The following is a 16259-nucleotide window of genomic DNA, read 5'->3' on the forward strand; positions in this document are numbered from 1 at the left end:
CAGATCACTACCACCTTCATGTGAGATCTGTTTCCTGGCCCTAAGATTAACTATCAGAAAACTACAAAGACGAAACTGCCCAGTCTTTGAGGACACAGGACGCCTGCCTGTCTAAGTGTGTACGTGATTTGTGAAGAGCAAGGAGAAATGGGCAGCAGAGGCAAAGGGGCATCAAAAGGGCACGAATGTAGAATCTTACGGGATTTAATCAGAAATTATCGTCAATATATCAAACCCAGTCAACACAATGTCTTCATTGTGGGCACGATGGCTTGATGTATATTTTATAATTCCTCATGGTAATCCCATCTGACCCCTACAGGGTGTTATTGGGTTGTTGCTTTTATTTTGATTATATATATATATTGTGGTTTTTATGTTGACCTTTTCTGCAAACTGCCCTGAGACCTCTGGGTATAGTGCGGTATATACCATATTTTTCGCTCTATAAGACGCATTTTCCCCCTCCTAAAAAGTAAGGGGGAGTGTGTGTGTGTGTTTTATGGAGAGAATGCAGGCTGTGCAGCTATCACAGAAGCCAGAACAGCGAGAGGGATCGCTACGCAGTGCTCCCTCTTGCTGTTCTGGCTTCGCCATGCGAAGTCTCTTCAGGGCACGGGGAGCCTTCATCCCGCTGCCCTTAGGAGGCTTCGCGCAGCTCTTGCTGGCTTTTGCGGGAGGTGGGGGAAGGGACTCCACCTCCTGGAAAAGCCCGCAAGAGCCGCGCGGAGCGTGTGGTCGGCCCCCTGGGGGCTTTTCCCTGAGGAGGAAAAGCCTGCAAGCGCCGCACACACGCTCCTCGCGGCTCCTGAAAGGGAGCGCTGAGCAGAGCCTGGGATGCATACAGGCTCTGCTCAGAGCTCCCTTAAATTTTTTTCCCCCTTGCATTCCCCCTCTTAAAACTAGCTGCGTCTTATGGAGCGAAGCATACAGTAAATTCAATAAACAACAACAATAAGATTTTCATATTTATCATTATCATGAAATCAAAAGCATGTTGTTGTTTTTTATCCTGTGCAAAGACTTTTTTGCCAGTCCGCCCTTGCTGGGGGCCCCCAGACATGTTTTTACCCTGGGATCCAAACTGGCTCTTGTCCTCCCTGGGTGTGGGGCGCATCTTCACGTGCCCCTTGCTTTCCCCCCTAGGAATTTGTCCTTCGACAGCGAGGAGGAGGAGCTGGGGGAGCTGCTGGAGCAGTTTGGAGATCTGAAGTACGTGCGTATTGTGCTTCACCCGGATACGGAACACTCCAAAGGTAATGGGGGTGAGACCGGGGGGGGGGGGGGGGTTGGAAGGGAGGGGGGCAGACTGAGCCAGAATAATTTTGTATTAGGTGGGGAGGGGCGGAGTCCTCGGAGACCTGAGTTCAGATTCCGCCTCAAAAGTAGCAACTAAAAAATATCTCTTTTTTTGTCCTTCAGGGGGTGTCTGTATTATATCTCTTTACATAAACATTGTTGGAGTTACATCATTCTCCTTATTTTGACCTTATTTTTGCCAAGAACACATTCGCACAATAACTGTGTTTTATATAAGAGGCCACTAATATCATGAACTATACAGCACTGAATTGGTAATTTTCTGGTATTAGAAAAGGTGTAGAAATTGAGCGTGTGCCAAATAATGGCCTCTCCTTCCTGGGAGGTTTTTAAGCAGAGGCTGGATGGCCATCTGTCAGGGATGCTTTAGCTGAGATGCCTATTTAATTAAATCCAATGCAGATATATTTCTTCCTTTCTTGGCCATTACTATTGAGAACCGTCCAAGAATCATTGCTTATGTAATCTGTTACACACTTCGATGGTATGTACAGCCTCTGTATCTTCTAATGCTTGATAATGCTTAATAATGTATGAACTCTGTTTTTCAGTCATGATGTAACAGATTTATATTTGTAATTTCTACATATCAAATATTAAACCTTGTATTATCAAGTGTTTATATTTATATTACAGTGGTACCTCTGGTTGTGAACAGGATCCGTTCCGGATGCCTGTTCGCAACATGAATAGCCCGCAACCTGCAGCGCCGTATCTGCGCAGGTGCACAGCGCAATTTGGCACTTCTGTGCATGCGTGAAGTGCGATTTAGCACTTCTGCACATGCACGAGCGACGAAACCTGGAAGTAACTCTTTCCTGTACTTCCTGGTTGCCACGGGACACAACCTGAAAAACATAACATGAAGCAAATGTAACATGAGGTAGGACTGTATATAGAACTATTAACAGCTGAGGAAGCCCTTTGGGGTGAAACAAGGAAATATCCAGAAACCTTGTTCTGTCCTCTACCCTCCCCAGCTGCCTGAGCCAGCCTGCCTGTGTCTGCTACCCATGCTAGCCAACCTCATCAGCTGTATTGCCCGTGACATTCCGGGTACCTTTCCTTAACCACATTCAAGGACTTTGTAATATATGAATTCAAACAAGAATGTATGAAGGAAGGAATATATCTGCCTTGGATTTAATTAAATAGGTTATATACCTTGCTTAAGGATTCTATAAGTTGTTCTTTTTTAAAAAAAATAATATTTATTAAGGTTTTGAAAGATTACAAAATTAAAGAAAAAGAAAAGAAAAAAAGCAAGAACACAGAGAAATAAAAACAATTAAGAAAAAAAATTCAATCCTTCCATAACTTATCTTTCATTTGCTTGTTTCCTTGACCTCCTCACACCTCCCTTTTTGTGTTCTAGTTCAATTAGCTATTTCAGCAAATCCTTTCCATCTTTGTTTTTATCCTAATAATTTATCTTAATATAATGTAACTTTACATTCTCACCAATTAACAATCTATTTTTACATTTCTGCTAAAACCACGTAACTTCATTCCAACACCCTTCTAACATTCCTTAATTTTACAATGTTTCTGTAAATAGTCTTTAAATTTCTTCCAATCTTCTTCCACCGACTCTTCTCCCTGGTCTCGGATTCTGCCAGTCATTTCCGCCAGTTCCATGTACTCCATCACCTTCATCTGCCATGGATTGTATAAGTTGTTCATCCTGGACTTGATTCGTATGATAGGAAGAAGTAGTAAAGACATTTGTTACAAACATGACTACGCAGCCTGTCGCACTCTATACAGTCATACCTTGGGTTACAGCTGCTTCAGGTTGAGTTTTTTCAGGTTATGGACGCGCCGAAACCCGGAAGTACCAGAATGGGTTACTTCTGACTTTTGGTGGTCGCGCATGCTCAGAAGCACTAAATCGTGCTGTGCACAGAAGCACCAAATCACAACCTGCGCTTGCGCAGACGTGCCACTGCGGGTTGCAAACATGCATCCCGCATGGGTCACACTCGCAACCCGAGCGTCCACTGTATGTTGTAACTATTGCATCTGTGTAACAAGGTACAGTGGTACCCCTGATTGTGAACGGGATCCGTTCCGGAGGCCCGTTCGCAACCTGAAAAGAAAGCAACCTGCGTCTGTGCGTGCGCTGGTTGCAATTTGCCAGTTCCGCGCATGCGTGTGACGTCATTTTGAACGCATGCGCAAGCGGCGAAACCTGGAAGTAACCCTTTCTGGTACTTCCGGGTCACCGTGGGATGCTACCCGAATAAACACAGCCTAAAGCGGCTTTAACCCGAGGTATGATTGTATTTGTTTAGCTGAGATTCCTGCATTCCTTGAGGACCCTTCCAAGTCTACAATTCTATGATGCCATGGGTCACTGTAAGACAGCTTCCTAAACATGCATCTCTTCTCCCCACTCCCCAAAATCCCACCACCAGGCTGTGCCTTTGCCCAGTTCCTGTCCCAGGAAGCTGCCCAGAAGTGCCTTCAGGTGGCTCAGGATGAGAGCGAGGTGAGAGCTGGGGGTTTTTTCCCCCTGTGGGGTGGGAGCGTGGTAGTTCCCCCTGCCTCCACCGGGACTGGCCTGTCTCTGGCTGTGCCCGTGGGTGCCCCTTCCTTGCCTCCCTGCCTCTCACTGTCTCTCCTTCTCCCCGGAAGGGTGGGGGGCTGCACCTGGGGGGCCGCCGCCTGCGAGTGGACCTGGCCGTCAGCCGAGAGGAAGCCCAGCAGCTGCGGAGCCAGAAGACAAAGAAACCCACCGGCACCCGGAACTTGTACCTGGCGCGCGAAGGCTGTGAGTGCGAAGGAAGCGGCTGGGCTGGGCGGGGCTGCATTCACCTGGGCTCACCTTGCCTTGTGTGCAGGGCGACGGGGGGGGAGGTGTTCATTACCATGTGGAAGGGGCTTGAGGTGGCAGCAGGCTCTCCTTCCTGGGAGGTTTTTAAGCAGAGGTTGGGTGGCCCTGTGTCAGGGATTCTTTAGCCACGATTCCTGCATTGCAAGGGGTTGGGCTAGATGAGCTGGGAGGGTCCCTTCCCAGTCTGTGATTCTGTACTGCTTTTCAATGCTCCTTTTTCCTCTGCAGTGATCCGTGCTGGAACAAAAGCTGCCGAGGGGATGAGCGATGCTGACCTGGCCAAGAGGGCACGGGTAAGTTCTCGCTTTCTCTCTCTGTGTATGTGTCTAGCCCAGCCTTTCTCAAGCTTGGGACTACAACTCCCATCATCTCTGACCACCGGTCCTGCTTGCAAGGGCTGATGGGAGTTGTAGGCCAACATCTGGGGACCCAAGGCTGAGAAAGGCTGGCCTAGAAGCTCCAAGCTTTCCCTCCTTAAGGATGCCAGAAGACCCCTGCTGGGCCAGGTCGAGGTGGGTCTGCTGAATCTAGCCCATGGGTAGGCACACTAAGGCCCGGGGGCTGGATGCGGCCCAATTGCCTTCTAAATCCAGCCCACATATGGTCCAGGAATCAGTGTGTTTTTACATGAATGTGTCCTTTTATTTAAAATGCATCTCTGGGTTATTTATGGGGTGTAGGAATTTGTTCATTTCCACCCCCCCCCCAAAAAATGCGGCCCCCCACAAGGTCTGAGGGACAGTAGACAGGCCCCCTGCTGGAAAAGGTTTGCTGACCATCTAGCTTGTCTCTGATGGACAGGAGCCCTCTGCTGCCTACGAATCCCTGCCCCTCGCACACAGGACCCGCCTCAGGCCCCAGACTCTCCACGTAGCAAGAGGACATCATGTTGTGTAGTTGCGGAGAGCCATAAATTTGCCGAATCTCTCTCTCTCTCTCTCTCTCTCTCTCTCTCTCTCTCTCTCTCTCTCTCTCTCTCTCTCTCTCTCTCTCTCTCTTTTTTTCCTGTTTATTTCCCACATGGATACCTGTTCTGCATTTGTTTACTGTGGCAGCCCTTACAACTTTGGAACTCCTTGCCTGCTGAGACGCAGAAGGCGACTTCACCGTCTTCTTTTCAGCTACTGCTAAAACCATTCTTGCTTAGGAAAACCTGCCCAGATGCTTAGGAAGTTGACGGGAGTTAAAATTTTTTAAAAAACTATTTTAAACTTTTGTATTCTTTAAACAGTTCTTGATTTTATTGTTTTATCCGCTTTGAGTGGGGTTTTTTTTTTAACATTCAAACGGCATACGAACTTTATGAATCACACACTGTTTGAGTGTAAAAAAAACAAGCCTCAAAGCAATTTACGAAACAATAGAAGTCTAGAAAAGTTTACAACATACAGAAAGTTACAGCCACTAGATAACAGACTAAAACAAATCAAAACCCCTGCACACTTTCTAAACATCTGGGTGGGCTTGTCTAAACACAAATGTTTTGAGCGGGTGCTGAAAAGTGTTGGGTGCCTGATATCAATTGGCAGGGAGTTCCAAAGTGTAGATGCTGCCACACTCCAAGAAGTGGTCCAGAGATTGTCTATGGGGCAAGGCGATCTCGTGGTCCCGGGTCATTGAGGGCTTTACACACTAACAGTAACTTGGCCCAGTAGAAAATCGGCAAGGCCTCCGTCAGCAATTGGCGGCAGCATCCTGCAGGCACTGCAGCTTCTGGCTCAAGCGCGAAGGAAGTCCCACATAGAGCACATTGCAGGAATCCTGTTGTGAAGTAACCGGCGCAGGAACTCCTGCAGCTGAGCTCAGAGTTGGGGTGCGGGACGAGGTGCTGCTTGAGAGATCTGCGATTCCTGCATCGCAGGGGGTCAGAATAGATGATCGTCAGGGATCCCTTCCCATCTGGCAGTTCTGTGATTCTGTGAAAGAAGAATAATAATTTATTGTTTATACCCTGCCCATCTGGCTGGGTTTCCCCAGCCACTCTGGGCAGCCCCCAACAGAATATTAAAAACACACTAAAACCTCAAACATTAAAAACTTCTCCAAACAGGGCTGCCTTCAGATGTCTTCTAAAAGTCTGGTAGTTGTCTATTTCCAGGGCGGGTGCCATTACCAAGAAGGCCCTGTGCCTGCTTCCCTGTAACCTCACTTCTTGCAAGGAGGGAACTGCCAGAAGGCCCTCTGCGCTGGACCTCAGTGTCTGGGCAGAACAATGGGGGTGGAGATGCTCCTTCAGGTATACTGGGCTGATGCCATTTAGGGCTTTCAAGGTCAGCACCAACACTTTGAATTGTGCCTGGAAACATCCTGGGAACCAATGTAGGTCTTTGAAGACCGATGTTATATGGTTTCAGCGGCCGCCCCTGTCACCAGTCTGGCTGCCGCATTCTAGATTAGTTGTAGTTTCCAGGTCACCTTCCAGGGTAGCCCCACGTAGAGCGCATGGCAGTAGTCCAAGCGGGAGGTAACCAGAGCATGCACCACTCTGCAGGCAGGGAGGTTCTCAGCCTGCGTCCCAGATGGAGCTGGTGGAAAGCTGCCCTGTATGCAGTTGCAATCAAAATTCATTCAACCCCCCAGGTTTCTTATCAAAATTTACAGACCTTCAGCTGTTTGCAATGAGCAAATCAAACAAAAGCCTGTGAAATAGCTCAGCTGCCTAACACAACGAACGCGGGAGAGTCTTCCAAGCAGAGTGGTGGGCTGGCTTTCTCCCCTTGCCCCCCTGGCCATCCTGCCTGCCTGCCTGCCTGCTCCACCTCGCAAGGCTGTGCTGACCCCTCCTTTTCCCTCCCCCAGTTTGAGGAGCTGAAGCGTCACAAGCTGAAGGACCAGAACATCTTCGTGTCTCGGACCAGGCTCTGCGTCCACAACCTGCCCAAAGGCGTTGACGACGTCCGGCTCCGAAAGCTGATGCTGCAGGCGGCCAAGGGAAGCCCCGGCCTCCGGCTCAAGGAGGTGAGCCTGCCTCTCAGTGCAGCCCCACTCCGCAGGGGGGTGGCAGGGATTAAGCGGGGAGGGGTGGGAGGGGACCAGCATCGCCACCCTGGAGGAAAAGCTGGGGATGAAATGACAAAACGGCTCCTGTCACTCAGATCTCCTGCCAAGAACCACCTGTTGACCTTCTGGCTTCATCCTCGTCACGGACGCTTGAGCTGAGATTCCTGCCTTGGACTCAGGGTGGACTTGATTTAAAGCAAATTGATTTAAATCTCGACTTAAATCACTAGTCAGTAAGACCTGATTTAAATCACTAGTCCGTAAGACTCGATTTAAATAATTTTTTAACAGAAAGACTCATTCTTGCTGGTATAATCTTAATATTTACAACCAGATGAACGTTTCATTTTTGGAATAATAAATGTTCAGGGTAGTTATTACAGTTATATCAAAAACCACTGGTTTGGTTGTACTATTAAGAAATACACAGACAGATAATTATGAAATTATTGTGAGGTTTAATAAGTCAACCTTTTATATCTGGACAACATTCTGCTGTACTTTATTGGAAGGAGAAAAATAGACATTTCCTTAATAACAGTTTAAACAATTGTTATTAACAATAGCATTATAGCATATTTAGCCATGTTTGTTAACTGATGTGGTTAAACATTTTTTTAAGAAAAGAAAAGAAAACAGACTTGAGTTTTAGCCCACATGAAAAACTTAAAACAAATCCTTATTTCCTGATGAACAGCCTTTGGACTATAATGTAACTTAAATGGAAAACTACCTTTAGAAAGGGTTTTCCTCCAAAAGCATTTTATTTTGAAAATCCAACTTAAATTAAAAAAAAAACTGATATATTTTTTTAACCCATTGATTTTTATCCATCCGGGTTGGACTAGATGACCCTTGGTTCCCTTCCAGCTCTGCGATTCTCTCTCTCTCTCTCCCTCTCCAGTGCCGTGTGATGCGGGACCTGAAAGCGCCCGCTGGGAAGGGGAAGGGCCAGTCGCTGGGCTATGCCTTTGTGGAGTTCCAGGAGCACGAGCAGGCCCTGGCTGCCCTGCGACACCTCAACAACAACCCCCAGGTCTTTGGGGACCAGAAGGTAAGGTCCCCCCCTCCCCATTCCTTCCAGATGGGGCACTGGGAAGAGGTGGGGCAGATTCACAGAGGAGAGGGCTATAGAATATCAGTTTCTGGAGCGCGGTGCTAGTTTCCCTTGGGGGCACCTGGTGGCCCCCCTGAGAACAGGTGGCCCAGCTCTCCTGGTCTTCTCAGGTTGCCCTTTCTCCCCACAGCGTCCCATCGTGGAATTCTCCCTGGAGGACCGCCGGAAGCTGAAGCTGAAGGAGCAGCGAGCCCAGCGCAGCTTGGTAGGAATAATAATCATAATCATAATTTATTTGTACTCCACCCATCTGGCTGAGGAGCAGGAGGTACCCTAGAACCCCGCAGAGTTGGAGAGGGGACTCCCAGGCTCATCTCATCCAACCCCCAGCAATGAAGCAATCGCAGTCAGATGCTCCTCCGACCTTCTTAGAAGGAGGCGCCATTGCTGCGAATGGCTGCCGAGGGGAGGGGGAATCCTACACCAGGGAGAGGAACCGGTGGGGACTCAGCCCTGGGAAGGGGCCTTTGCAGCTCTGGGGGTGTCCAGCTCTGCGACACGGGTAGCGCTGTGGTCCAAACCACTGGGCCTCTTGGCCTTGCCGATCGGAAGGTCGGCGGTTCGAATCCCCGCAATGGAGCTCGCAATATTCAATAACCCATTATAATATACTGCACAGTCATACCTCGGGTTATAGTTGCTTCAGATTGTTTTTTTTTCTGGTTACGGACTGCCAAAATCCAGAAGTACTGGAACGGGTTACTTCCAGGTTTCGGCGGTCGCGCATGCGCAGAAGTGCTAAATCACAACCCGCACATGCACAGACGTGGGTTGCGAATGTGCATCCCGCACGGATCACGTTCGCAACCCGAGCATCCATTGTAATAGTAAACAGTAAAGGTAAAGGGACCCCTGACCATTAGGTCCAGTCGCAGACGACTCTGGGGTTGTGGCGCTCATCTCACTTTATTGGCCGAGGGAGCCAGCGTATAGCATGACTAAGCCACTTCTGGCGAACCAGAGCAGTGCACGGAAACGCCGTTTACCTTCCCACCGGAGTGGTACCTATTTATCTACTTGCACTTTATGTGCTTTTGAACTGCTAGGTTGGCAGGAGCAGGGACCGAGCAACGGGAGCTCACCCCGTCGCAGGGATTTGAACCGCCGACCTGATCGGCAAGTCCTAGGCTCTGTGGTTTAACCCACAGCGCCACCCGCGTCCCTAAACAGTACCAGCACATAATAATTAAACAGTTTACACTTAACAGTTACAATAAAGAATTACCAAACTATAATCAATAAAAATAATGGGTGCTCAGGGGGAGAGGGGAATATATGATATTTGAAAGAGAAGTGGGTGGCCTCCCTCGCTGAGCGCCCTTGGGGTCCTGCAGTGGGACAAACCTTCCCTGCCCCCTTTTCTCCTGTGCAGCAAAAGCTGAGGCAGAAGCAGCCCCCCGAGGAGGCGGCCGGCAAGCAGCCCAATGCCAGCACCTCCGAAAAGCCGCCCAGAAGGCGGAAGAAGCAGCCCCCCAAGGCCAAAGAAGCGGAGGGGGCTTCTCAGGGGCACGAGGACCTGACAGAGCCCCCCGAGAAGAAGCCCAGGGTCTCCCCAGCAGCCAAGCAGCAGCGTCCGGAAGCCCCCCGGCCGGCGGAGGGGGCCGTATCCTGGGCGGGTTTCCAGACACGGGCGGAAATAGAACAGGTGGAGCTGCCGGACGGCAGGAAGCGGCGCAAAGTTCTGCCTCTGCCCTCCAAACGGGGCCCCAAGATCAGGTAAGGGGGGCGGGGAGTATATGAGCCTATGGGGGGGGGGAAGCAGGGTGCTGCCGCTGCCACTCATAAACATCCCCTTGTGTCTCTGTGTCAAGGCCTCAGGACCAGTCTCCCCTCCTGCCTGCCCCCTGCCTCGGTTTCCCTTCCGTCTTTGCCCTTCTCTTCCGCCCCCTCCCCCCGCCTGCCCTTCACCTGCTCTGCTCCCCCCCCCCTTTCCAGAAATTTTCCCACTAACGGAGCACAGCCCTTGGGGTGGGGAAGCCGTTACAGAGAAGGGGCCATGTTCCATGATCTGCATCCTTTCGGGGGGGGGCATGTCCCCGTGGGGGGGTGGGGGCAAGGTGGAGAAGTGGACAGAGCACTGGGGGCAGTTCTGGCACGGGGGTGGGGGGCATTCCGGCCACTCGGAAAGTGGCGGTTTTTGCAGCAACACAACACACAGCCCTTTCCTTCCTAGCAAGGAAGAAGCGCCGTCCCAGATGGGGGACGTGTTGCACTGGAGGCGAGGGCACTGGAGGGAGAGGGTCTCTCGGGGGCCGCATTTGGCTCCTGTGCTCCAGGATCGCCACAGGGCAGGGTCTGGTCAGGGGGCTACACAGAGCCTGTCTCCCTGGGGGTGTGGTGTGCATTGAAGGGCAGGGAGAGGGAGCTGGAGGGGGAGTTGGGAAGGTGGTCCCGGGGGGGGGGTCAGGAGCTCCTTCTGGGGTCCTGGGTCTCCCCCGGATCAGGGAGAGCAACCGTGGCCCGGCCTCTCCCTCCATCTGCTGAGCTGCGTCTCTCTCTCTCTCTTGGCAGGAAGCGGGACAAGGGGAGAGTGAAGCCCCCCGCGAAGAAGATGGCCCCCTCCGGCCCAACGCGTAGGCAGGAGAAGATCAGCCAGGGGCCCAAGCAGGTCAGTCGGTTTTGGGGACATTGGGGGGGGGCTCTTTCATGCCAACAGCCAAGGGTTTGTCAAGATTTACAGAACCGCCTCTCCTGGTCTGCCCCGCAGAGGACCTTAAGGTCCCTGAATAACCATAGTTTAGAGGTCCCTAAGGAAGTCAGACTCTCCTCCACTAGGATCAGGGCCTTCTCAGTGGTGGCTCCGACCTGGTGAAATGCTCTGTCCCAGGAGACCAGGGCCCTGCAGGATTTAACTTCCTTCCGCAGGGCCTGTAAGACAGAGCTATTCTGCCTGGCTTTCAATTTGACCTTAGCCTGATCTTTTATTCCCCTTCCTTCCCTCCCTCTCCCCTTTTTATGAAGATCACCCGCTCTGGGATCCCACAGCTAATTCTCCCCTGGTCTCCTCGCTGGCCCAAGTAGGACTAACTTAGCCAGCTAGCCCTGGTGATCATCCAATGTTTATTGGATGGATTTCCCCCTTAAACTGATTTTTGAATTCTGAATTTATTGTTATTCAGATTTTATGTTGTATTTTATGCTGTTTTTTAGTTGCATCAATTAAGTGTTTTAAATTTGTTGTTAGCCGCCCTGAGCCCAGTTTTCTGATCCAGAAAGGGTGGGGTATAAATAAAATTTATTATTATTTTTATTATAAGAACCCAAGATTAGATGAACGGATCAGGCAAGCGGCCCGTCCGGTCCAGCATCCTGTTCTCCCAGAGGACAACCGGATGCACCAACGGGAATCCTGCAAGCCGCTTGCAAGGACAAAAGCAGCCCCCCCCGCCCCGCCCCCCGCTGTTTCCAGTATCTGGGATTCAGAAGCCTGGCTGCCTCTATCTGTGGAGGCGGAGCCATCCTGTAGCCTCCTCCTCCTCCGTGAATTTGTCTATTGTTGCCTTCCAAAAGCAGAGGAAGGATTAGACCCTGATTAATAGAATACACACGAGGCTTGACCAGCAAGACTCTGGGAGGAGGTGCCAATAATAATCCTCTCCACCCCCTGGCCCAAGTAGTTTTATTCACAAAAAAACTTTATACAGTGGTACCTCGTGTTACAGACGCTTCAGGTTACAGACTCCGCTAACCCAGAAATAGTACCTCAGGTTAAGAACTTTGCTTCAGGATGAGAACAGAAATCGCATGGTGGCAGCAGGAGGCCCCATTAGCTAAAGTGGTGCTTCAGGTTAAGAACAGTTTCAGGTTAAGAACGGACCTCCGGAACGAATTAAGTACTCAACCCGAGGTACCACTGTTCACAGTGTTCATAAGAACCAATCAGATTTCCTCTGAGCATTTCAAGAAACCCCACATGGGACAAAGTTAAAGTTAAAACTACAAAGAAACGGTTTCCTACTTGAGCATGCATACATAGTTCAGAGTAAATAAAATAGGAATCAAGGAGGAAGGAGGAATGCCTTTAGGAAACCCCAGAGGTCACAAACAGCAGTAAACAAGAGAGGAAGGATGACAGTATCTCCTTGTGAACTCTCTTCCTGGCCCTTAGATTAACAAAACTAAAGAAAGGTACATCAAAGAAGCTACCTTCTATCTTTATGACCCAGGATGCCTGATGAAGCACCTGGCAAGTGGTCTGTGTTTAGAATGCTTATGCGTGCCTGTCAGGTGTAGAGAAAGCAAATGGCAGAGGTTCGGGGGCTTGTGGGATTCGATCAGAAATTATCGTCAATGAATCAAACCCAGTCAACGCAGTGCTTTCACTGCTGACGCAATGGCTTGCTCCGTATTTCATAATTCCTCATAGCAATCCCACCTGACCCCCCCCCCACTCTGGATATTTGCACCCCCAAAGTCTATTCCTCTGTCAAAGCCATCCTGTGGCAGTGAGTTCCACAGGTTCAACTGTGTGCTGCTTGAAGAAGGACTTTCTCTTCTCGGCCCTGAATCTTCCCAACCTGGAAGACCTAGTGGATAGTAAAACCAGCTCTCTGTATGCTCCTGGCCACATCGCGAGGTCCTTCAGCATTCTCCAACCATCAGTTCTTCTCTGGGTTTTCTGCAGGAAAAAAACAAAAAGCCCTCCCACCCAAAAATACTGCATTGGAACCGTTCACGTATTTTGTACATGCTCTTCCCCTAAAGGAAGCCATTTCCCCTGCGTTTCTTTCATAGAACACACATTTTTGCATGCATTTTTGGAGCCCATTCTCATCGTCTGATATTTATTGTGATTCCTGCCTTGCAGGGGGTGGGGCTGGATGACCCTTAGGGTCCCTTCCAGCTCTAGGAGGAGTCTGTGATTTTATGTACCGTTTAGTACACAGAATCCCTAGGTGGTTTTTACAGAAAGCACAGCAAGAGATTTTAAAGGAGAAGAGAAATCAACACGCAGGCATTTAGAACCAAACATACAAGGAAATGCACCAGGAAAAACAGAATAAAACGTCCAGTTAGATATCACTAAACAATAAAACAGAAGGGTGTGGTGAATTTTAAGGTAAAGGTAAAGGGACCCCTGACCATTAGGTCCAGTCGTGACTGACTCCGGGGTTGCTGCGCTCATCTCGCTTTATTGGACGAGGGAGCCAGTGTACAGCTTCCGGGTCATGTGCCCAGCATGACTAAGCCGCTTCTGGCAAACCAGAGCAACACACGGAAACGCCGTTTACCTTCCCGCCGGAGCGGTACCTATTTATCTACTTGCACTTTGAGGTGCTTTCAAACTGCTAGGTTGGCAGGAGCAGGGACCGAGCAACGGGAGCTCACCCCGTCGCAGGGATCCGAACCGCTGACCACCTGATTGGCAAGCCCAAGAGGCTCAGTGGTTTAGATCACAGCGCCACCCGCGTCCCACGTGATGGGTTTTAGGAGCCCCTTAATGCCTGATGGAATCCAGTTAGCTCAGCTGGTTAGAGCGTGGTTGGTGCCGATAATGCCACGGTCGCGGGTTCAGTCCTTGGACTAGATGACTGCAATTCTACGATTCTGTGAATGGACGGGTCTCTAGGAGGTGATAGAAGCTTGCCTCCGTTTATTCCTTGCAAACAGCACGCAGAAGGGTGCTTTGACCATCACCCCAGACCTTCCCGAAACCAACTGAGGGCCCCATGCTCCCCATCCCAGGCTTGAAAAATAAAGCCAGCCAATGGCAAGTTGCCTCAGGCAAGGCAACTTCCGCGTGGATCCCCGTAACCCGGAGCTGAAACTGCAAAAATCGGAGAAGCTCGGGAAACCCGGTGGATATGCCTGTCTTCTGATCCATTTGCAGAACCCTAGAATTTTGCAGAGGAGAGGGACCCCTGGGGTCATCTAGTCCAACCTGCTGCGACGCAGGAAAGTTATGCTGGACAAATTTCTCCTCCCCAGGGAAGGGGGTGCCAGAGATAAAACCTCCTTTGCTGCTCTCCACCGGCTCGCTCCTTCCCTTGCCCCTGCCTCCTGGCTTTGCCCGAGTGCCCCTGCCCCCAACCTCCCTGGCCAAACCGCGGGGCGCCCCCTTCCTGACGCAGCTCTCCTCCTCCTTCTCCTCGCAGGCACCCAGGAAGAAGCACCCTCGGGGGAAGCGCAGCCAGGCGGAGACCCGCTTTGAGCAGCTGGTGGAGCAGTACAAACGCAAGATCCTGGGCGGCGGCGGCAACAAGGCTGCAGCGTCAGCCAGGAGGAGCAAATGGTTTGAGGGCTGAGGGAGGCCCTGGGGGAGACCGGGGGGGGGGGGGGAGAGGGACGGCTGGCTGGGGTTGAGCCCAAGCAAGGTCAGCGTCCACCCTCTCTACCCCCATCTCTGCCATCTCGGACTACTGGACTGTGCAAGGAAGCAGCCAAGAGCCTCCTGAGCTCTCTTTGCAGGGGTGCATAGAAGGGCGGTCTGGTCCCCAAGGTGCCCCCCTTTGCTGGCCAAGGCTAGTCGGCAGATTTTTCGGGACGTGCTTGCAGGACCCAGGATCAGGGAGAGAGACACACACCAGCGGGTGAAAATTTGCCCTATATATTTTTGCCATCTCTGACCAAGAGAGGCCTGTGTTGTTATCACCGCAAACATTTTTTAATAAAAGGGTTTTATTAAAAATCTACCTTTCCCCCCCAGGAACAGAGAGAGTCTCTGGGAACCACCTCACTCAGTCCCAGAACAGGGCTGAGGGGAGGCTCTCTGCCCCTCCAGATGTCGCCAGCCCCCACCACCCTCCACCTCTGGGCAAGGTTGGCTAGCTGGAGGGCATGGGGGCACATCTGGCTTAACTCTCTCTCTCCCCCTTCCCCTCCCAGCCCAAAGTCCTGCTGGGTTTTTTTACTGTTTCACTTTCAGTTATTGTAAAACAGCCAACCACTTTTTTTTGGGGGGGGGGAGAGCAGTAGAGAGACAGTGTGGTGCAGTAGTCAGAGTAGTTTGACTACAGGGACCTGGTAGAGACCAGGGTTCGAATGCTCCCACTCGGCCGTGAAGCTCCCCAGGTGTGTGACCTTTGCAGGGTGAGCCCTGCCCCTGCCTCTCAGCCTCACCTACCTTACAGGGCTGCAGTGGGGATGACATTGAGAGGAAGAGAACCACACACACCACCTGGGAGCCCCTTAGAAGGAAAAAAGGTGCAATGAATATATAAATGAGCAGCTTCTTCTGGTTGGCCCTGGCGGGCTCCTTCTCACGCTGGCTGGAGGTCGTGTGTGCACGAGTTCGAATCCACCCTTCAGCAGCTTTAACGATTTCTCCTGGGATGTCCCAGCAACCCAAGGCCGGGCGTGGTGGAGCACCAAAATCCTTCCAGCGGTTGCACGCACTGAAATATTGCTGCAAGCGCAACTGCCCGTCCCCAAATCTGTTCCAACCAGATGTTTGTGGACTCCAGCTCCCATCAGCTCCCAGCCTGCACAGCTGGGACCGGCTGGTGTTTAGGCTGTTGTGTATCTCAAGCTTTCTGTACGTGGGGTTCAGAGAAGCAATCACCACATTCGAAGGGTTTGAGAAATGCAGCTTCTTAAATCCCAGTCCTGCAATGCGCTCTGTGTGGGGCTCCCCATACGTTTGACCGTGAGGCCACAGGGAGTGCAGAATGCTGCAGCACAATTGCTGCCAGGAGGGAGGCCTTGACAGCTGAAAACACCTGTGCTTGCTCCTGGTTGCCCATTTGCTACTCGGCCAAGTTCAAGGTGCTAATAATAATAATAATAATTTATTTATACCCATCTGGCTGAGTTTCCCCAGCCACTCTGGGCGGCTCCCAATCGAGTGTTAAAAACAATACAGCATTTAATATTAAAAGCTTCCCTAAACAGGGCTGCCTTCAGATGTCTTTTAAAAAAGAGATAATGGTTTATTTCCTTGACATCTGGTGGGAGAGTGTTCCGCAGGGCGGGCACCACTACCGAGAAGTCCCTCTGCCTGATTCCCTGTAACTTGGCTTCTCACAGGGAGAGAAATGCCAGAAGGCC

The 16259-nt window shown here is 50.8% G+C and overlaps 1 protein-coding gene across 1 annotated transcript in view; it reads left to right on the top strand.

Moving 5' to 3' along the window:
• Positions 1-14924, top strand: part of RBM28 (RNA binding motif protein 28) — a 28556-nt gene extending 13632 nt beyond the window's left edge. Inside the window, exons 10-19 of the mRNA XM_081927545.1 lie at positions 1147-1256; positions 3738-3811; positions 3958-4093; positions 4385-4449; positions 6956-7114; positions 8061-8210; positions 8404-8478; positions 9646-9989; positions 10785-10881; positions 14369-14924. Of these exons, the coding sequence (XP_081783671.1) occupies positions 1147-1256; positions 3738-3811; positions 3958-4093; positions 4385-4449; positions 6956-7114; positions 8061-8210; positions 8404-8478; positions 9646-9989; positions 10785-10881; positions 14369-14518 (1360 nt within the window). The 3' untranslated portion in view covers positions 14519-14924. The remainder of the gene's footprint in view (positions 1-1146; positions 1257-3737; positions 3812-3957; positions 4094-4384; positions 4450-6955; positions 7115-8060; positions 8211-8403; positions 8479-9645; positions 9990-10784; positions 10882-14368) is intronic.
• Positions 14925-16259: the final 1335 nt, after the last annotated feature.

This window comes from Podarcis melisellensis, assembly GCF_964234715.1.
Source record: "Podarcis melisellensis genome assembly, chromosome: 10".
Classification (NCBI taxonomy): domain Eukaryota; kingdom Metazoa; phylum Chordata; class Lepidosauria; order Squamata; family Lacertidae; genus Podarcis; species Podarcis melisellensis.